The following is a 22,651-nucleotide window of genomic DNA, read 5'->3' on the forward strand; positions in this document are numbered from 1 at the left end:
ACTGCAGCAGACAGGAAACAAATGACTGGAAATCCTGCCTTAAATACAAGAAGCTCCCATTCAGAGGCAGGGAGAAAATTACACACACAGACAGACAGAAACCACCGTACATTTGAATGTACACCAGCAGTTTAAAATGGGAAATGTACAGAGGAGGACTGCCCCTGTAATTTAGGCAGCTCATGATGTGAACAAGAATCTCGGCATGTGTGTGTAATTTTGTCTCTGTTTTTTTCTCTTTTTTTACCCCTTCATCTCAGAAACACCGCCGTCTTCGCTACACCAGTAGAACATGGCAACCGGCTGAACGCAGACGGAAACGAGAAATTCAAACTGAGCCTAGGAAAACTGATGTATGTTCGTATACACATACTTGAGGGATTTAAATTACTTTAGACAAATGCTTTAGAGAAGCTTTGGCAAGAATTGCTGCCTGTGCAATGTGCAACCTTAGGTTTGTTCCAGAATCTATGGCGACATTTGGTGTACCCAGTAAAAATCTACCGAATTCCACTAGAAAAAAAATCTGGGAAACTGTCCCTAAGAAAATCGACAGCTTTGACTTTCTGAATTGATCTGATCTGTCTGTCCCTCTCTCTCTCTCTCTCTCTTGCTCACACACACACACACACACCCACACAAACACAGGCAGTCAGGCAGACACATGAAAATGTATTACACCCAATAATGCGGAATGGCAGCCAACGCTGAAAGACGGGAGGATCAGGACGGTGTTAGCAGCCATGGAAGACACACTTAAGGGATGAGCGTTCTGCGGCTTCCGGAGCGTAACCCACACATTTGCCTTTTTTTAAGATTAAACGAGCCCGCTCCTGTTTTCATCGTGTTCTGCTTTTGTGGGACGGCCGCCGCCTGTAGTAATGTACTGTCTGAGGAGCAGGTTAAAATCCCTTCTCCCCGCTGATGCCAAGACTGGATTCAGCATTCCCAGGCCTCCACTTCCACATCTCTGCCCACTCGGAAGAAGCTCCACCTGAGCTGACCCGATTGGACGCTTTGATTCTCTCAGATCCCAGGTAAGGGCGAGCAGTGTTCGCACAGCAGGTGAACGGTGTTGATTAGTGCTTTGATCAGATCCCAGGTAAGACCTAGCAGTGTTCGCACAGCATGTGAACGGTGTTGATTAGTGCTTTGATCAGATCCCAGGTAAGGGTGAGCAGTGTTCGCAGAGCATGTGAACGGTGTTGATTAGTGCTTTGATCAGATCCCAGGTAAGGGCGAGCAGTGTTTGCACAGCACGTGCGCTGTGTTGATTAGTGCTTTGATCAGATCCCAGGTAAGGGCGAGCGTTGTGCCGTGTGGCGTGGCGTCTCCAGGTGAGCAGCGCAGGGGGGGGGCTCTTTGTTCTCTTTGTTGCCGGGGTCCTTGAGTGGCAGCTCGGTTGCCACGGTTCCCTTCACCACAGAGTGCGAGAGCCAGCCATGCGAGGACAAGCGGGGGAAGATAGGACTCCTTTCATCCGCCGGGAGTCTGGGCATGCTCAGTGCAGTCTCCAGACACACGAGCGAGGTCAGTCGCATTTTCACTCAGGGATTCTTGGCCCTGAAGCATACTCTTCCTGAAGACATTAGCACAGCAAATATTTTTTTCCTTTCAAAAGATGTTGGTATGGATTCAATCCAAATTTGCCCTGAACCTGAACTGACGTGCAAATAAAGTGCATGTGGGTCTTCAAAAAAGGACAAACGTTCATTGAATCCAAAACATGTTCTAACGAACTTGCTATTTAACTCTGCGGCGGGATGCCTTGGTGGATCACAGGAGGGGATGGAGCGAGTGGTGAGATACATTATAAAAATAACACGCAGTATATAATGTACTTTCCACTCGTATGCACGCCGGTCTGCACCTGTACCAGCTAGTCTACACACACGTTTGATCTTTAGAAGCTGTTTCTGTTCCATATTTGAACATATGTCTGCCCACAGTTTAAACATGGCGGACCACCAAAAAAATGCAGTCACTCTTTAAGTGGGCTGTGGCTCAGAATGTTCGGTAGGCAACGGAATAGATCATTAAGCTTCCAGAACATCAAGGACAGTGAGGTCATATAGATATACAGTAGGACCATAGATGGTAGAGAAAATAAAGACCAAGTCACTGCAAGGCCACCCATTGAATCTCCACGGGGGTTTTGTGAAAAGCATTTTGAAAGCCCGGGAAGTGCAGTTTGTAGGTGCCGCCATGTTGTCATGAAGCTGTCTCCTATCCGCCTGAATGAAGCCGTCTCCTCTCAGCCTGAATGAAGCTGTCTCTTATCAGCCAGAATGAAGCTGTCTCCTATTGGCCTAAATGACACTGTCTCCTATTGACCTGAATGAAGCCGTCTCCTATCAGCCTGAATGAAGCTGTCTCCTATTGGCCTGAATGAAGCTGTCTCCTCTCAGCATGAATGAAGCTGTCTCCTATTGACCTGAATGAAGCTGTCTCCTATTGGCCTGGATGAAGCTGTCTCCTCTCAGCTTCCTCCTCAGCCGGCCAAGCAAACGCGGAGAGGACTCCGCAGAAAGCTCTTTTTCCCTGGAGTCTAATCAGCGGGACGGTTTCCGGTGACAGTTAAGAGGCGGGTAAAGATAGAGGTCGGCGGCGGCGGGGGCGGGGGCGGGGGCGGGAGGCGGGAGGCTCTCATTATGAGCGCGCGCGGTACCAGGCCGCGTGTCCGGCACAGGAAATCCACCCTCGTTACGGCCCCTCCCCCGTCTGCGCCCTTTCTCTCATTTGGACGCTAATGTGCGCCCTCGTCTCAGGACATGTGTTTTTGTGGCCTGGAGCGCACCGGGCTAAATTACACACGAGTGTAAAACGGCAGCCGTGACAGCAAGTGTTATGGAAATAAAGGCAACTTTCATCTTCAGGGGATGTGGCCGGACCAACAGTAAGGGCTTGTACAGGGACAACACCGTGTTTAGCACACGCATCCAGAGAGGCTGGGACAATTTTTACACAGAATGCATTCATGATATGTACTGAAGCAAATCAGGCTAAGTACCTGTAGCTTGTTCAGTGGTACAGCCGCAGTTCCCCATCTGGGATTTGAACCTGCAACCTCAGAGTCACCAGCCCAGTTCTCTAACCGTTACAGTACACTCCACCCAAAGGGGCAAACAGAGAGCAAACCGGAAGCCTCAATCCCAGGAAAAGCTGACTGACATTTTGAGACACAGCGCAATATCTCGCCACTCCCAGTCCTGAGTCTGCCCACGTTTTGCTTTTTGCCGTACAGCAGAATGAACAGGAGAACACAGAAGGACTGCAGGAGGAGGAGAGAGCAGCGGCGAGCCTGAATGAGCTTAAATCCCTGAGACACGGAGAAAGACCCAGCCGCTGAGTACAGGCAGGCTCCGTGAGCGTATCCCTGAAAATACCTTCTGAAGCATCCAGAGTCTGAAATGAGCTTATCACCCAGTCAGGAGGTCATCGGAGTGCATGTTACTCAATCAAACAGGAGTTTTTTTTGGGACCTTAGTTTTGCTCGACGCTGTCTAATAATCTTCCAGGACAGAAGATTTCCTCCGTGGATTAGGAGAGAGAGAGACGTCAGCTGCTCGAGTTGGCAAGACCTGATTCGACAGCACAGCTAGTTTCGCCTTCCGCTGAATCGTTGACGTTGAGTGAAACGTTATCCCTGCCTTTCCCCAAAGGGCTCAGTCAGGTGGATGCCCAGCAGGCACTACAGATCCCCAATGCCAAAACAAACTGGTGCGCACCTGCAGTTTTAGCTGAAAGCGGCTAGCCGCCCAGCGACCTCTCCCGCCCCCTTCCTGCTGTCATCTCCACGGCAACAGTTTGTGGCGGCAGGTGGATCAGATCGCGGCCCGATCAAAGCGCGGTAAAGAGCAGATAACGCGCGATGGAAAAAAAAAAGCTCATCGGAGGATTTCGACTTCATGCAAATTCTCCCGAGATTCAGAGGCAGAAGGGCTTGGAGTGACTCAGATAAGCCGCCAGGCTCAGAGGCTCCCTCAGATGTGCGTGGAATCCGTAAACAAATACCTCAAAATACCTCAAAGACAAAGTCTCCGTAAACACCAACACTTCCTGGCCCTACTTAACTTAGCAGGGGCGCTTCTCAAACACTCTCAGACCCTCACCTCCACACACACCCACCCCCCAGTTATGGTGGTCACAGGAAGTTCACCTGCCCAAATATCTAAATCTGATTAATGACTTTTTGAGTGTCTGAGGAATATGACTAAGACCACACGGTTCTGGGAAATATACAAAATGAACACAGTCAGGTCACACATGAAACTCCATCCAACCACTGTGCGGTCGACCTTCTGTACATTCAGCCAGTGTCAAGCTTATTCCTCACTTACAAACGTACAAATTACAATCTCGCAAGCTGATTACAGTCAGCATCTGCTGATATTAACTTAAAAAGAAACACAGTGGAACTTAAACAGAAATGTACCATTAGCTTTACTGATCTTGTCTGGCGTATTGGAACCAATGAAATACTCTCAAAAAGTGTAAACTCCACCTTCTGGTCATATTGGCAGGCTCAATTACACCAGGCAAGATCAACAGAGCACAGAAAAGTATTTGAATCCAAAACAAATACGTATTTGACCCAGGTCTGTTTGGGTGTTTGGGTTGGACAGGGCCAGCCTGGATGGCAGCCTGTACTGGCTGGTTCCTTAAGTACTTCCACACCAAAGGCTGTCACTTCTCTGAGTAAATAAATATGGGGAAATGCCGGACTGGAAGGACACATGCCATAAGAGAACAAGAAGAACGTGAGCCTTGAAGGAAAGAGAAGACGCCAAAATGCAAACCGTGTCCTTTCACAAGTACATTTCTGGTTGAATGGAATGTGCACTATGCCAAACAACAAGTTTTATGCCTTTTTCAGATGTGCCTTGCAGAGAGAAGGCCGGCCGTCACAGACAAACGAGTGAAAAAGATCTATACACGACTATCTGTCTCCACTGACGGATACAACAGATTCAAGGAATTCATAAGAGAACTTGATTCCACGTACTGCATACTCTTCCAAGGAGAAGGTGCACGCCTTCCACATTATTTTCAGAAGACATCAGTGGAAGCTAAATGTCCTCTTCAGACCATCAATGATCTTGTGCTGACAAACCCAGTACCACCAAGTCCTACAGTCTGTAAAATGTAACTTCATGGACGGAAAACTAGGGAACCAGGTTAGTTGTCCCGGAAACAGCCAGCCTGTCAGATCAGCACACCGTAGAAAACACTGGAAGGCACTGTAGCGCAGCATTGTGTGTGCGGCATCTACACAACGTTTAGCGGTACGTTCCGTTTGCCACTGGAATACACTGCAGCACTAACATACAGCAGCGCTAACATGCAAACAAGTTAAATATCACACCAATCTACAGATTTCCACATAGGAGAGCGAGAACGACAGCGCAAACGTGCACATCTCGTCGTGTTTGTCGCCGATTTATGGAGCCGTAATGTTTCTCTCCTGAGATACTCTTTCGTGTTTGATATGTTCAAATATGTCTGAACATTTGGGCCTTCATATCTCATGGAATATCTCATTCTCATATCTCATGCAATTCCATTCCTCCCTTCCATAAAATATGCAGACCAATTTGGGCATTAATATGATTGCACCTGAGATATATATATATATAATTTTTTTTTCATGAATATTTCACACATTTAAGCTAAATATTTAGCGTAGCAGTTTTAGCGGCTGTGCCGGTAGCGGGTCTGACCTTGTCCCATGTAGGCCCCGGTCGGGGCCTCCCTGGCGGTGCCGAATCCCAGCTCCCTGCACACCACGCTGGCGGAGGTGAGGTCCCACAGGTGGTCGCACACGGTCCCCCACTTCCCCTCCCGCAGCACCTCCACACGGCCCTCCCCCAGCCTCGGGCCTGCCTTCAACCGCACCACCGGCTGGGGGGGGGGGGTGGGGAGAGAGAGAGGGAGAGAGAGTGATTGGGGGGGAGTGGGGGGGGGGGAGTGAGGGAGGGAGAGAGAGAGAGAGAGGGGGGAGAGGGAGGGAGAGAGAGAGGAGAGAAAGAGAGGGAGAGAGAGTGATTGGGGGAGTGAGGGAGGGAGAGAGTGAGAGAGAGGGGGGAGAGGGAGGGAGGGAGAGAGAGGGACGGAGGGACAGAGAGAGAGAGAGAGAGACAGAGAGAGGGAGAAAGACGTGTGCTCGTCATCCAAAGCAACGGTCGTGCGTGTCCTTACGCACGTTTACACATTCACTTGGGCTATTCCTGTAACTCCAAAGTCCGATTTGCATCTGTCTACATCAGTACGATCTGTACTCACATCTGCATGATCTGTACTCAGGGTTTGGTTCAGTGGTTTTGTAAAACCATTTCTGCAAGCTGCAGTTAAACAATTCCAGACCTTTGATGCAATCTGTCACACCAGAGCCTACGGGGCTGGGTGCGGTATTTATTGCTAGTACATAATGCGACTTGAGACTGCAGTGACAGGAGATGGAAAGGGTATGAAATCCTGGCAGAGATAAAGGTCCCTCATAGTCACCCAGTTGAATACTGCCGCGCTAACATGCTAACATACTGCAGCGCTAACGTGCTAACACCCTACAGCTCTAACATGCTAACGTACTACAGCACTAACATGCTAATGTATTACAGCACTAACATGCTAACACACTGCAGAGCTAACATGCTGACATACTCCAATGCTAACGTGCTAACGTTTTGCAGCACTAACGTGCTGACACACTGCAGTGCTAACATGCTAACAAACTGCAGCACTAACATGCTAGTATACTTCAGTGCCAACATGCTAACACACTCCAGCGCTACCATGCACTGCAGCTTTAATAAGCCAGCGCAATGCAGCATTAACATGCTAACACACTGCAGCGCTAACGTGCTAACAGATACATTAGGCTTCTCACCACCCCGGGGTGTGGGGCCTGGGGCCGGCCGGAGGAGATTCGGGCGAACTGGGGCCCGGGGACGCAGCGGGCCACGGCGTGACGCCCGTTCCGGCACGGGACGGGGCTGCGCGGGATGGACAGCTGGGCGTGGCACTGCGCCAGGCTGAACTCCGTGCCCAGGCAGTGCACCTTCTCTACCCAGAATCCCTTCTTCCCGGCCATGATGCTCAACCTGCAGGTGGAGAGAGGAGATGTGGGCTGGGGCTCTCCGGTGTGTAAATCCCAACTGTAATTCTTATGTGCAGAACGTTTCAAGAAAAGGAAATTACAGTTGTGCGTTTAACATTTTCACTTCAGGGAGTCCTCAGAACAAAAAAGTATAAACAGTCAAATACACAAGTGAAAACAAAAACTCACCTGGTGGCTGGATCTTTGATCTTTGAGTCCCATATTTTTCTGTAAAAGATCATTTGTGGTTAACAGGTGAAAGGTAAGCACATCTTGCCTGTCACAGTTACAAATTAAAAGACATACTTGCACATCACCACTGAAAGATTGGCATATAGGCTGAAGTGCACTATATTTGAAGGGCACTGTGTTTCATAGTTAAAGACTGCGCTTTTGGGATGTTACCATGCATTTATGGTGGATCTTAGGGTGCCACTGAAAGAAATAGAAACCGGTATTCCTAGCTGTATAAATAGGCCTGTATTCAATCAACGTTTGTCCTTAGGGTTGACTTATAAATAAACATTTTGTTTGTTTCTTCACGAGTAAACAGCCAGGCTGGGCTGCTAAACTGTATGTTTTTAAGGCAAAGTTAAGAATAAATATTGGTTGAATTGAAGCTGTGTGTGTGTGAACCCAGGCCCTGTGTGAGCAGCAATCCTAACAGCGAACATCTCACTAAGAACACAAAATGAGAGTGCAGAAAATGCAAATCTGTGGAGAGATTACACTATCACCACCATCCAGCCAATCAGCTTGTCTCAATCATTCTCCATTGTCGCCACCATCTAGCCAATGAGCTTGTCTCACTCATTCTCCACTGTCACCACCATCTAGCCAATCAGCTTATCTCACTCATTCATACTGGACATCCCTGCCTCATGTAAAGGATCTCATGTTCATATTAATGTTTGGAATCACAAGTGAGCCAAATTCAGAATATATATTGAGTTTTATGAATACTAATGTGTATATAATTACACATTAATAATACAGTGGATATATACAGTTTATATAGAAATAACAAGTGTAAAGTGTGACTAAGTGTTACAAAGTGTACCCTTGAAGAAAGTGGGAGGGGGAGCAAAGACAGATGGAAATTTGGTTCAAATTTAGAGAAGGAAAATAGGTGCTATTTGCTCACAACATCTGCAGTATCCGTGTAGATGTGTAAGGTAACGAAGTCCGGGAACAGGGATGGGCCCCGCTTTTGGGAAATGCGAATGAGAACTTAAACACACAAACACACAAACAGGCACGGTTCTGGTCCGCGTTTCCCTCACACTTTTGGGTCACGCAAACGGGAGGGGGGAGAAAGCCAAACAGCAAACAGCGTTTTAAAAAAATAAATAAAACAAAAAATGTTGATTCACAAAACACACGTTTCCTCCTGGAGCATGCATGCCTGGCATCTAAGTGCCCTGGCCAGGGGGAAGAGTTCCTGGCAGTCCGGCATGCCCCCCCCCCCCCCCACACCTGCCCCAGGACCATATCAGGCAATGGGGGGCAAGGTGGGGGGTGGGAGGGGGGCTGGTGGTCTGGCCCACATCAAAGACCCTACAGTTACAGCCGAGCGGGCGTGAGGGTTGTCCGGGGGGGTCAGCCTGAGCCAGGCCTTGCGCCGGTCATGGGCTCGGCCCTCCCGCGTCCCGCACGTCCTGTACGTCCCGTACGGACACAAACAGGTGCCTGTGCATTTTAATAAAGGGGCCCACAGTGCTGGCGCTGTTCCCCCATGTCTGGAGAAGCAGAGTGACTGCCCCTGAGCCGGGGGGGGGGGGGGGGCTCGCACGCCCAGGCCCATAAAAAAGGAGAGGGAGAACAGCAGTGTTCAAAGGGCTCTTTTGTGGCCGTGCGGTGGGCTGTGGTGTGCAGGCACGTTGTGTTCAGGTGGGTGTGTTCTGTAATAGCAGGACCTGCACCTGAAACACCCCAATAAAGGGTATATATAGACAGAGGCATATAAAATACACTACAGCCTTTTCATTGCAAGTACAGCTGGCACAAAGATGAATGTATACACAATATTTCACACAAATAAGAGAATATAATCTATGTATGCAGGGCCATGAGTAAGTATTTGCCCCCTTTCCTGATTTCCTCCATTACTGCATATTTGTCACACTGAATGGTTTCAGATCTTTAGACTAAATGTAACATTAGACAAAAGGAACCTGAGTGAACACACATTTTATTATTATTATTTAATTTATTTAATGAAAAACATTATTAAATACCCATATTTAATATATTAAGGAATTTTGGGATGGCTGGCTACTCCTAGGAAGATTCACCACTGTTCCAAGTGTTCTCCATTAGGAGATAATGGCTCTCATTGTGGTTCGGTCCCAGAGACTTAAAAATGGCTTTGTAACCCTTTTCAGCCTGTGCTTACAGAAACTGTGTGGTGACTACTTCACTTTGATGGTAAGGTTCAATATCAGTCAGGTTTAGTTTCAACAGGGCTGACTGCAATCAAGCCTGGCCGTGTTCAATCAGCTGAATCTAATGGTCAATTACAACTGGTTGATTGAGTAACTAAGGGTGCAATTACTTTTCCACACGGGTGATATGGGTGCTTGATCATTCAATAACAGAAGAAATCAGAAAGGAGACAAATACTTCTTCACAGCACTGTAAACACACACATACACACACTAACACATGGTTAAGATAATACTCAATTCAGGTATAGTTTCTGATATTAAATAGTGTCCAGTTCATGGCCTCACCAGCATTACTCCAGTTCATCACTCTTCACTACAGATTATAGCTGTGTGCAAATGAGCAGGAAAGCAACATACAAGACCAGCAAGATCACAGGCTCAGACCACATTCACTGCACTGCAGATGAACAAGCCTTTAAAAACAAACACACAGGAAGTGGCCACGATGTTATTCTAAACTGGAACAGGAAGCTGGACGGTCAGGTGACAGGAAGGGAGCATGAAAGGCAACCGTAATTCCAAACCCGGTTTTTTTTGGATGCAGAGGCACTGCCGCTGCGGCTGGTGCGGCTTTTAATTAGTTCCCACTGTCCTACCTGCCCGTGTAATTAGGCATCCTGCCTCACCCCTGGTTTACAAACCCCAGGAAGAGCTAAATGACACGGCCAGCCCGCCTGTTTGGAGAAAACAGCCACGCTGCTGTGTTTGGCTTCACTTTTTACTCTCTACTCTCATTTCTTGTGTCTGTAACAACTGTTGCTTTCCCTGACTGACAGCTGCTTGATTTATACCTGCCAGCAGATTTGTGTGAGAGTGAATCTCTACCTCTGTCAGTGACTGATTTCAAGCATGTTTGTGTGAGATTGAACCCCTGTATAAGACCGAAAGCTCTTTGACAGCACTTCTGTAGAGTTCCCAAGCTCAGCTGTAAAATATGGGGGAAAATCTGTAGTCCAAAACTTCACATGGAGTCCAAAAATAAACCTGCATATCGTGTTTAACAAAGACAGAGATGAATACCGTTTGACCGACTCACTCCACTGTTCTGACAGGTAACAGTAGAAGCATCTGAAGCTAGGCTAGGCAGCTATGCCACAAAAAGGTGGCTTCTCCCAGAACTCGGCTGTAGCATATATCCATCCAGGGACCAGACCAGACCGAGAGGCCACAAGCTTCCCTCACGAAGAGGCCACAAGACTCCCTCATGAAGAGCACCCCACCCAGGACACATCCTATAGTCCATGATTGCTGGCTGGGTGCCAGTCACATTATACAATATTTTGATTGCAGTCTCAAGTTCCCAAGGGTCAAACATGCTCAACATAATGTTGCCCGGGTTATAGCTAGGCTCGGGGGGGATTCTGGGCTCGAACCCTTTAATTAGCCGGGTGCCATGGAGACTGAGGGCACCCCCCCCTGCTGACACCACAAGCCTGCTGGGTGAGACCCAGGTTTTGTGGGACATTAACGCCAACCTGCCCGCACACAGTGCCCCCCCCCACCCGCAGCGATCACAGATCAAGGGTGTAAATTAGAATTCCTGGAGGGGAGAAAATTTTTGGGTAATGAACATATCTGCGAGACCACATTAAAGTCCTTTATGAGGACGAGCTGCATTCCTTAAACTGTAAAGCAGAAATGATTTTAAAAAATAGATAATCGAGGGAATTCCAGAATGCAGAGACGCAGTGGTCCCAAACCTGCTGCCTGGAACAGGTCTCCCGCCCCACACACAATGGAGAAAAGGTTAATGTAACAACAGGCTAATCAAGCAAAACGGGGTCATAATCCCTAAATGGCAAAATGGCAGTCTCCACAGACAGCAGTCCGTGCTGACACAGCAGGGCGCAACTGAAATTTAGCTATGCTGCACACGCACGCAAACACACACACACACACCCACACACACACACACCACATACACACACACTCACACAAACATACACACTGAGTCACACACACACTCATGCACACACACACACACACCACATACACACACTCATGCACGCACGCACACACGCACACACACTCACATACACACACACACACACCAGGCACCCACACATGAACAAACATTCACACACACACACATCCACACACACACGTGCAGCTCATCCAGCACACACAGAGCAGAGGTGGCCTTAGACCTAACGCACGGTTCTGAGCGTGTGCAGATCCCCTGTAGGGGGGCGGGGCCATCTCAGAACCAGACAGGATGAAGATGTCGTCTGTCGTGCGCGCAGCAGGTAGACGTCGCGAGATGACACGCGTCTGGCGCTATAAACGGCTCTTTAGTGCGGTCTTTCTCTCTTTGTTTGTTTTTCTACCAAAGAGCCCTACTGCAGTCCCTAATTAGAGAGGGAAACGAGGTCTGATGACAGCGAGCTGCAGTCTTCCACAACAATGTCCTTTCATCCGTTTCCTGTCCGGATGAGGGGGTGGTTTCGCCCTCTGATGCACCCCACATGACCCCAGCGAAATCACACGGAGGACGATCCCTGCAACTGCAGCTGAGAAAAAGCCACGTCTTTCAAGGAACACCAACTTCCCCTTACTGTGTTATCCTCAATACATGAGGTTGGGCTGTCTTTTGTAACACATAAATAAAAACAGATCTCTCCATTACACTTTCTGTTTTTTTTTAGCAGTTGGTATCTGAAACTGACTATGACGGAACTGTACTGTTTATGAGCACTGCACTGGACTCTAATCCAAAACTGAGATCCCAGTCCTGTTTGATGGTTCCATTATTAACAGCACCACACTCTATTATTCCCTGCTCTTGGCTAGGTACCCAATGAAATCAGCAGGAACCAATGGGTGGTGCTAGGCATACAACAGGCTGCCGATTGGTCAAAAGCAATCGTCACAGAAATGATGTCACCATAGCGGTCCACAGCTTTTGTCTCTACAGATAGCACTGCCCACTGAATTGTACAGGTAGGTAACTCCTCCCAACTCCTCCCACATTCACAGTTCTCAAAAGTTTGGTGGAACTTCAGTGATGGTTTCCATACTCTTTACGCGACGGAAGAACACCTCTCTATGTCCTCTTCCAAGCAAACAGCTACGAAAGCATGCAGAAAGGTTGGCAAAATACTAAAGAACCTGCTGACATTTCAAACTCACACGTTCAAGGTTAAATTATTCAGATGTCTGCTAAATAAAAAACTATGGTTTTTTAAATGCAAATATGCAGATAACCAGCTGCCTTCGGATACGCTCTTCCTGCAAGAACAGCGTAGGTTTGAAGGTTCTATGTAAAGCTGGGCAGGTCATTAACACAAGGCCAAAGCCCCCCTACCCACCGCTCCACAACCCACCACGGAGATATCTGTCATTCGACTTATGCAAATGCCTTGTGTTTATGGATCTCCTGCACTGTTTAAGGAAACCTGATGTACCGCCATTTCCATGTCTGAATTTACGTGATTTAAGTGATTTTGGACACCATTTTCCAAATCTGCATGCAAATCGAAATAAAACACGTACAGCTCTCATTTAAATATTCAACAAGTGTCTGCTCCTTGAACAGAATCAAATCTCGCCCACTGTTACTGTGTGTTCTTCTGTCGTGCTACCACCGCTTTGTTTGGTTCGATCAACAGTGGCAGCCAGTCATTCCCTGAATGGTGTGAGTCACCAATGTCTTGAGAAAGATGTTCAGGTTAACTCAGAGAACATCAGAGAAATTACACAGACTGTGATGCAGCCAAAATTACAAAAATACACGTTCTTTTTTCAGCCTTTACGGTTCTTTCCCAGCTAAACCGGGTACAATGCTTGCATTTAGAACATTTCTGGGTTGAAGGCTTGGGGCGAAGGCTTTGTGCTGATGGGGTTGTGTGACTCCGTCCTCCACGTTCTCCACAACACAGATTCGGTTTGACTGCGAGTTAATAACAGGCTGAGGCTGATCCGCACACAGACAGAGGCGATCCCGAATGTTCATATTTAGCACAGGGGTAGAGCATTCTTCCCGTAAGGCACAGAACAGCTAATGGGGGACCGTGGAAAATCCCAAAATGTTCACAGGCATATGCTGCGAGTTTTAAACGTGTTTGCAGAAATATGATGTGAACAGAAGAAGCCAGGCCAAAAGGTGGAACGAGGGTCAAAAGAGGTAAAGTCAGGGAAGGAGGTCAAGATGGGTGGCCTCGTGGTTGAATTTCGAGGGGGGTGAAATAACAATTTTCCTTTGATGTTCAGCGTGTTTCCATGGTGACCCAGAGACAAGCAAAGGAGACTGGCAGAGGAACGGCCGCGTGTTCTTAACTTCAAACACCAACCCAGTTAATTGTATGAAATTAGAGGACAAGAACCTGGTTTATGAGGACCGGCACTAAAATACACACAATGCTGCTCCAAAAAAAAAAAACGTAATTTTTGCATTAATAACATGGCCGGAAAATTCAAATAAGCCGTTAAAAAGGCTGTGACAAGAACTAGCTAGCGACACTAGCTACACGGCTATTATTTTCTACTTGCTAACATAAAGATGCTTTTGGAGGGAACAGCGGTAATAGCGTTCCTGCTAGCTGACAATTCCAAATTAGTCATCTGGGGCGAAGGAGTTTTATTCAAGCAGCAACACTTTTTCACTTCCCTCAGCACAAAACCACTGAAGCATTTCCCCCAACCAAAAAAAAACAAACACTTCTGCCCTTTCTACTGTACTGGGTTTGTATGCTGTGGAGTGTGGAAGGCATGTGTGGAAGGAGGGAGAGAGAGAGAGAGAGTGAAAGAGAGTGAGGGAAAGACAGTGAAGGAGACAGAGAGGGAGGAAGAGAGAGTGAGGGAGACAGACAGAGAGAGAGAGCGGAAGAGGAAGAGAGAGTGAGGGACAGAGAGGTGGGGTCATCCAAATTATGCCAGTTCCTTTGGGGGTGAAACCCTTGTCCACATACTTTTCAGCAGGGATGGGCATGATTTCAAATACAGCACATGTGTCAATCATGTATGCATGTTCATGAGAGTACTTCATATGTAATGTGGGCCAGTTTATATGCTTTATTCCCTCTGCGCCATGGCAAAGCAGCCTCTGCTCCCGCCATTTTGACTTGACATTACGGATTTTTGGGTGGCATTTTGCTCCGCGGCGGCTCAGCGTGTTTTTCCCCGCCGGAGGGCTGATGGTACATGGCGGGTTTGAGACCACCGAAGGAGGCGGGGAGAAGGGCCCCACGGCGGAGGGAGGATATGGGTTTGGAGAGCGGGCAGAGCTCCGCTATTTATACCTCACAAACGGCCCCGTTTGGGCCCGCTAAAAATAATCCCCGAGGGCCCGTCTGTGTGGCACGGCGAGGGCTACAGTTCGCCCGCGCGGTCGCGCTGGCACGTGTACGCTCTGCCAGTCAGACTGCGGGCACAGCGTGCCAGTCTCACTGCGGGCACAGAGACTGCCACCATGAAGTGTGGGATCCGAGTTAGATTCCTCCCCATGGTGAGGCTCGCTGGGGAAGGGTGGGGGGGGGGGGGGGGGGGGGGGGGGGTTCATGGGATGAGCATTTCCAAATTTCACCAGCATCTAAACAGTTAAAATATTTCGGATGTGCACGTGACCCTTGACCCAGGTCAGCTGCACTGCTATCGCTTTTGTTTGTTGAAAGCAATGCACAGCCAAGGGTTCTGCTCCTGCTTTGATTGGCCGAGGCTGGCTGGCTTTGGTAATTCGGCCAATCAGCAATCTGACCTTTTAGATTTGGCACACCGCTCCACTGCACATAGCTGAGGTGCGCCACAGCGTCATAATTAAACGGAGTACGACATTTAATGCCTTTCGCTTCGGCTCGACAGGAGCGCTGTGCTGACAGATTAAACAGAGCCTTGGGGCGCTAACCAGGCTCCACCGGGACCTGCGTAACATGCAGAACGCACATGGTGCGCGACAGGGGGTCTCAAACTGAATTTCGGGAGGGCCGCAGTGTCTGTTGATTTTGGGGTGTGCTGTACAGTCCTCACATCACATCTTCTTTCCAAGTCTACGCCACTGACTGCAAACACCCCCGTAGAAATACAGACTTCCAAGAATTAAGTTCCCTGACTTACGGGGTTATTATTATTATTATTATTATTATTATTATAAATAATCACTCACACTATGCAATGGAGAAAACAATGAACATCACCTACCATACTGCTAAAACAGCAACAGCTAAAGCAGGAACCCACAGCACAGAGTTACAGGATTAGAGCACCACTGCAAGTCTAAAGCGAGGCCCAAATAAAAGCAGCGTTTATAAAACCAACTGCCAACCAACTGCCTCCACACCACCACCACTTCCTGTTTCAGTAACTGATGGTCTGCCGTAAACGACCATCAACGGGGATATTAGAGCCCGTCAAAGCAATCAAAGTCAAAGTCACTCCATTCCTCTTAAAAACCCATTCCTCTTAAAAAAGAAAAACAAAATAAGGAAATGGAGATGGTATCAGTGAGCGAGGGAAATCTCTTTATCACTTCTCAGTCTGAAGTCTATTAAGACCTGCCTGTGGGCTGAAGATAAGCCAGAACCAAGCAGAAAAGGTGACTCAAATGAGCTGTAATAGACCTGCTTGCCCCACCACCTCACTCTTATACACGTTTATTTCCCTTAAATCAATTTAAGTCCTCAGATTTCTTTCAGCATCCAGCTCAAGAAAGGCAGACATTAGCATCATCATCATCCTGACTTGCCCCAATTAATATAAAGTAATTTTCTTTTTTTTGCCGAACAGAAACTTCCAGAAGGATGTGCTTCTAGGAGGCATCACGCACAAAACTGCAAAAGAAAACCAAAATACCAAGCAGAGATTCATGTATTGATGCACCCGAAAGGAACACAGCCAACTCAGCTGTAGGCATAAGAGATGGTGAAGGCTGTGATTAGCTATTTTATGAAAAACTGGCAGGTGGATGCACAGACTATCTCTGTTGAGGATGTTGAGAACTGGAGTCCCTTCAGGGCCCAACTTTCCAAAAAACATATTTACAAAGCTTCATTTCAGACACAACGCACTCCGCACGTCACTGGGGTGGGTGTCTGAGGCTTCAAACTGCCATACCTTCTCAAACAGCCTTACCCTTTGAAGTGTTGGTTTAAAAATTCAAAATTCAAAATTCAAAGTCAGTGTTCTAGAACCCCTTTTCTGTCAATCACCAGTAGTGATTGTGACATCAGCACTAAAATGCTCAGAACATTCAGTTAAGAGCATTCTAATCACACACTTGAGATCTCACATCTTAAAAGGGTTAAACATTATTTTAGAATATTTTTTAGTTTTCACAGTTGGTAAGACGAGTTATGGCCATGATCACCACTACAGAACATCAAGTGGGCCTTTAGCATAGTCAGAGTGCGCAGCTCAATATTTGGGAAACCCTGCTCTGTATAACCTGGGACAATGAAGGTCTGGGAGGGCAGACGGTGAGGAGGGACGTACTTGTACATCTTGGCGTTGTGCTGGGCGGCGGACGGGAATCCCAGCATGCCGCACACCACCCTGCTGCTGTTGAGGTTCCAGCCCAGGTCGCACACCTGCCTCCACCTGCCCGCGTGCTTCACCTCCACCACGCCCTCCGTCACCAGGGCGCGCTTCTTGGTGGAGGTCAGGATGGGCCGCAGACGCACCTCCTCGATCCTCACCTTTCTGGCGGCCTGCGGGAGGGGAGAGGAGACGAGCGCACGCTCGCTGTCACCACTAGGGGGCACACGGGGGGGAGATACACACCACTCACTGTCACCACTATGGAGGATTATTCAGGGGGAATTTTTGCTTGCTAGTAAAGGTGTCAGTGTTGATGAGTAGAGAGAGAGTGATTTGGGAGCTCCAGGGTCTAACCCCTTCCCCTCCTCATGCACATGTGGAAGGATGCGATTCAGCACACCATCCCTCATCCAAGTGCATTCTGGAGGCGGTGAACCAAAACATCAGCCGTTGCCCCCCCCCCCCCCCCCCCACCCCCCCCCCCCCCCCACCTCACTACCAGCCCCTGCTGACCACACCTCCATTGGGAAGAAACTGCATGTCCCTGTGAATGCCCTGAAAGGTGAGAAGCTTCATGCTCATGCTACCAGTCTGGGACTTTGTAAAATAAAGAGTCTACCTTTGGAAGTAGTTGGGGGTCCCCTGGTTGGGGGGGGGGGGGGGGGGGTGTCCCCTGGGGGGCAGGTGCTCTACAGAGGGGGGTGTATTCCCCCTGGAGGGGAGGGGGGGGTGGTTTGGGGTCCCCTGGTCAGGGTGGAGGGGTGGGGAGGCTCACCTGACCGTGCAGGCTGTTGGAGAGCTGCTGCCTGAGGGGCGGGCCCAGGTGCGAGACGTCATTGCCCGTCCTGAGGGTGGCGCTGTTGCCCAGCCGCGCGGTGTTCTCCCGCCACTGGCGGGTGGCGCTGCTGTTCCGCCGCAGGGCGATGGGGTGCCCACGGTGGTACCCGGGCCGCGCCTTCACCTTCTGGTGCTGGTGCCCGCCGTCCAGGCGCTGCTCGTCCCCGCACACCACGCCCAGGTCCTCCGTGTGCCGGCAGTCGTGCACGCCCCAGCCGTTGGAGCGGCAGTCCGTCAGCGAGCTCTCCGTGCCCGAGCAGCGCACGTTATCCAGCCAGATCGGGCCTGGGGGGGGGGGGGGGGCAGCCAATCAGCCAATCAGCCAATCAGCCAATCAGAATTCTGCCTTTCCACACCCACAAAAATACACACCAGGGGTCTGTATCACTAAGCACGGTTACTGAGTTAGCTGGGTAAACTGCACTGAGTAAAACCTGGAATAGCTCTTTTTACTTCAGTCCATGTTCCAGGTTTGGGAGGGTTTCCGGGTTTTACTCAGCGCAGTTAGTCGGCTGACTCAGTGATCCTGCTTTGTGATACAGGCCCCAGAAAGATCAATATGACTGTAGTTTCAAATAAACTAACTTTACTTGTGTGGAATAATATAAATGCAGGGCCTGCAATGCTGTGTTCCTACGAGTAAAATTTCATTTCAAAAAACGTCAGCCAAAGTTCATCACTTCAAACTTTTTTTAACAGTTTTGGTTTTGGCAAATGAAATCATGAAATGCAGGTCACATCAATTATACTGGCAAAGGTATGGCAAGGCCTGTCACAGATTCAGCCTCTCTGCACAGTTATGCAATGGGAGAGTACGCAAGGCTAAAGCACTAACAGCGAACCTTTAATGCGCGCTACCATGAACACAACTCACGGCACGGCGTGGCGAATAATTCACTACACAACCGTAAAGCTCAGAGAACGATAATGAGATTCCCAAAGCGCCTTCTTTACGGCGGCCCAGCGCGGCGGTGTATCTGATTTTCTGAGCTTTTGCTGGGACGTTTGTTTCAGGCTAATGACAGCGTTGCCTTGCCAGTTCTGCGCTGCACTTGCTGCTTTCATTTACGGGACGTTTTATTGAGCCACTAAATCTAAATTAAAGGGCAGGACGGGGAAAGCCAAAAGCAGCAACAACCGTGGCAAAAGCCTATGGATTCTACAAAATAATTTCGATTCACATTAAACAAACTTAGAGCAAGCTTCAATCATTCTGTCCATAAAAAAGAAAATACCGGGTGCTTTAAATGGCTGCTTTTGTGAAGTTATTTCAGTGTAAAGGGCACATGCAAACAGGTGCATTGACAGCTAGGCGCACTGACTGAGCATATATGACCCCAAAGAAATGACGGTGAACAAATGAACGCACCCACTTCTTAGCAGAAAGAAAAGTGAACTGAAGGAACGGGTCATGTCGTTTGTTCGATCGGTATAGCCTTCTTGTTGTCATTTGAATATAGTTATGGAACTTTTAAGTCGCAGACTACAATGCATACACATTACTTTTTATTTTCACACGCTGAAACAAAACAATGGTCGCACATTTTACAGCGAGATGGTCGGATAATGTAGAGATACACCCACATACACGTACAGTATTACTCAAACTTGCCACTGCTTCGTTCCATCTGAAATCATTCACAGGCCAAATTAACAAAATAATTTGCTAGCATATTTTAATTGTTGATTTTTTTGTATATAGTTATAACTGCATGTCAGTATATTTATTGATTGATATTGATTTATTGATTATATAGCCTCATCTTGCCTGCCCACTCAAACATTGTGCTCCTTTGATTTAATAATTAGCTTTTTTAATCCAATGGACTCGATCTGTAATCATGGTACACTGTTCTACTTAATTTTTGGATTTACAATGGTCCGTTTTATTGTATAATATATTATGTGAAAAAAAGTTATCAATGATAGGGGGTATTTTAAAATTTCTGATTAAACTCGGCGACATCGTGCTTTGCCAAGGGATTTAAACTCCACTCTCAGCAAAGTGCCGTCAAAGCCACACAGGAAAACTGAAATGGAACCGTGCCTTTCACAGATCACAAACTGAGTTAACAACAAAATCAGTTTCGTATTTGTTTTATCGTTGTTCCATATCCGTTATCTTGTGGTAGAGTACAGACTTTGCAGGCGCGAGGAGTCACTGAACGAATCACTGACGAAGGAATGCAGTCTGAACGTGGCTCGTTCGCAATTCAAAGACAACTGACAGTAGGCCTACAACTGAACGCATCCGTGAACCAATCAGTGAACGAATCTCTATCGTGAACTGAATCTAATTAGTGGAGTCACTGACAGGAAATTAAATGCCCACCTCTAGAGTTTAAGCAAGGCGAAAAATCGACGGCGGAAAAATCAAGCAAATACTTAGTTGGAGGAAGTCTAAATTGCGGACAGTAAATAGTCCAGTAAGTATGTTTCCCTGGTAGCATAACTCTTAAGTGCCGCAGCCTTAAGTACACATACTCACCCGCTCCTACCCCGTACTTGGCGCTGTGTGCCCAGGTGATTCCGTTTCGGAAACCAAGCTCGCGACACACGACGTTGGCCAATTTAATGTCGACCTCGTCGTCGCAGACGGTGCCCCACGTGTTGTTGTAAAAGACTTCAACGCGCCCTTCATTTTGAGTTCGACCGGTACCGGCCAGGCGCACACGGACCGCTGGCGCGCGGGCAGAGCGGCGGCCCGAAGATCCGGGGCTTCCGTGCGCGGAGAGAAAAAGCAAGGGGCAGACGCACAGCAAAAAGCCCAGCATCGTTCCGTAGCACCGTGGAACTTCTGAAAAGAAGAAACATGTAATGTTGGCGACATCAATTAGACCTTAAAATTAAACATGCGGTCACTGTGTTGACATGTTGCTCGCTTGTATTGTGATTATTGTATTACATTGTTTTAATACACTCCATACAAATCTGAAATACGTTCAACATTAATTTAGCCTAATGTGCCGTAGTTTTCTCGTGACAAAACAAACGCGATGCTTATCTCCCAGAAATATGTGTAGCCCTACGGGTATTTGCACAAGAAGCCTTTTCAATTAATTTATTGGGCAATAAAGCCGGTCACTGTGCCCGTGCACATCCCGTTAAAGGCCAATACTGACACCCACTGGAGACGCGGGTTGAAGCGATAACGTCAAGTTGACTGAGGAGAGAACGAGTAGGCTATATATTGTCGGAATTACTACGCCGTCACTCATACAATTGTGTTCTTAATCATCATCAACAGCAGGTCTTTCATCCAGGTGCATTAATAATATTTATTTAATCGCTACCTATAATTAGACAACTATAATTAGAAAATGATGGATTATTATAATTAATGTTTTATTGATAAGCATGTACCTATTTATTCATATTACTGGAAAACGTGATCTTGTCCTTGTTCTGACACATTAGAATAATAGTATCAAATTAATCTGGACTTCCATGTCAGGTCAAGTAATGATACATTGCAGATACATATTTGTAATAAAACGGTAATACATGTCAAGTCATGAGTATGGACAGTCAGCACAACTTTAACACAAAAAAATAAAAAAATAAAAAAGAGCAATAGGTGCCACTGTTAGAAAATATTCAAGTTTGAATCAACTGTCTCCAGTGAATCCTGACATGGTTGGCCAGTCACATCATTCCCAGCTCACATTCATATACAGTGACACGTTAGATGAATTCCTGAATTGAAAATAAAAAAGAAATTTGAGAAACTGACCGTCATCTGGCAAAAAATAAATGGATTGTTTCCGCATTCCCACAATGCCTAGCCTTGGTACGTGGAATTATTCCATTGCAACAAATATGTACTTGTCTGGCTCATAACTCTTAAGTATTATTGGCACGCGAGGTAGTGAAGTCGCAAACTGTAAAGTAATTACATATTATTCCAAAAGCAGACATATAATTAGTAAAGCAAATAATTCAGTTCACTTCTGCCCTTGCCTTTCCAGTCTCCCCCAAAATGAGTCTCAACTGTGATTAAACTGTGATCCCACACACCTCAACTTACAGATGAGAGGGGTAACCAAGGGCAACAAGTAGGGTAACACAGTCAGTCAAACTCTCCAACTAACAAATGAACACTGCAGCACCGCACAGGTTTGATAAAAACAGAAACAGAAACCGAAAAAACAGTCTGGAATAACCATGGAAGGTTGCAGTTTTGTGTGAAAGAAGCAGAGTATGTCTATTATGTGATCTCATGGAGTATATTTAACACGGTGGATAAATCAGAGAGAGAGAGAGAGAGGACAGGCAGACAAGCCACTGATAGAGCAGACGTGTGTGGGCACTGCAGTCGTGCTGAGAACCGGCAGATAGCCTATACTCACCTGACGGCCAGTTCTGCTGAGAACCCCTCGTGTCCTTGGGCTGGGAAAGAGAGAGGGAGAGAAGGAGTGAACGAACGAGCGAAGGAGGGTGCTGCTGAGAAGAAATCTCTGGTCTGTCGTTTTCCTCTCCTCTCCTTCCCTCCCCTCCTTCTCCCTCCCTCCTTCATCGTGTCCCTCCATCCCTCCCACGTCACACCCTTTTCTCTCTCCTGAAAAATTTTAAGTATGTCCCAAGTAAAAGTTTTTTTAAATTTGGCCTTCTGTATCCATAGATTACAACATGCAATAGAGTTTTGTGTGCCCTTTCGGTTTTTTTAGTTTTTGTTTTTGTTGTTGCATATATTCAATGTATGGTGGAAATATTTTAATATATATTTACACTTTCTTCTCATATTGTCTTTCTGAGCCTGGGTATCGGGAGTACAAGAACAGCATTGATGCACAAATGCACATAA

General features: G+C 47.4%; 1 protein-coding gene across 2 annotated transcripts in view; it reads right to left on the reverse strand.

Annotated features, from left to right (window-relative positions):
- The window catches only part of loxl4 (lysyl oxidase-like 4), a 38,735-nt gene extending 16,428 nt beyond the window's left edge, over positions 1 to 22,307 (reverse strand). The window contains exons 1-7 of one of the 2 annotated variants that reach the window (XM_035399628.1): positions 22,197 to 22,307; positions 20,336 to 20,644; positions 17,786 to 18,132; positions 16,966 to 17,180; positions 7,286 to 7,324; positions 6,887 to 7,100; positions 5,721 to 5,901 (exon numbers count right to left, since the gene is read on the reverse strand). In XM_035399628.1, coding sequence (XP_035255519.1) covers positions 5,721 to 5,901; positions 6,887 to 7,100; positions 7,286 to 7,324; positions 16,966 to 17,180; positions 17,786 to 18,132; positions 20,336 to 20,621 — 1,282 coding nt within the window. In that variant the 5' untranslated portion in view covers positions 20,622 to 20,644; positions 22,197 to 22,307. Of the gene's footprint in view, positions 1 to 5,720; positions 5,902 to 6,886; positions 7,101 to 7,285; positions 7,325 to 16,965; positions 17,181 to 17,785; positions 18,133 to 20,335; positions 20,645 to 21,864; positions 21,895 to 22,196 lie in introns of those variants that run through there. The other variant, XM_035399629.1, reaches the window with a different exon arrangement.
- Between the last annotated feature and the right edge of the window lie 344 nt (positions 22,308 to 22,651).

Source organism: Anguilla anguilla, chromosome 18 (genome assembly GCF_013347855.1).
Source record: "Anguilla anguilla isolate fAngAng1 chromosome 18, fAngAng1.pri, whole genome shotgun sequence".
Taxonomy (NCBI): domain Eukaryota; kingdom Metazoa; phylum Chordata; class Actinopteri; order Anguilliformes; family Anguillidae; genus Anguilla; species Anguilla anguilla.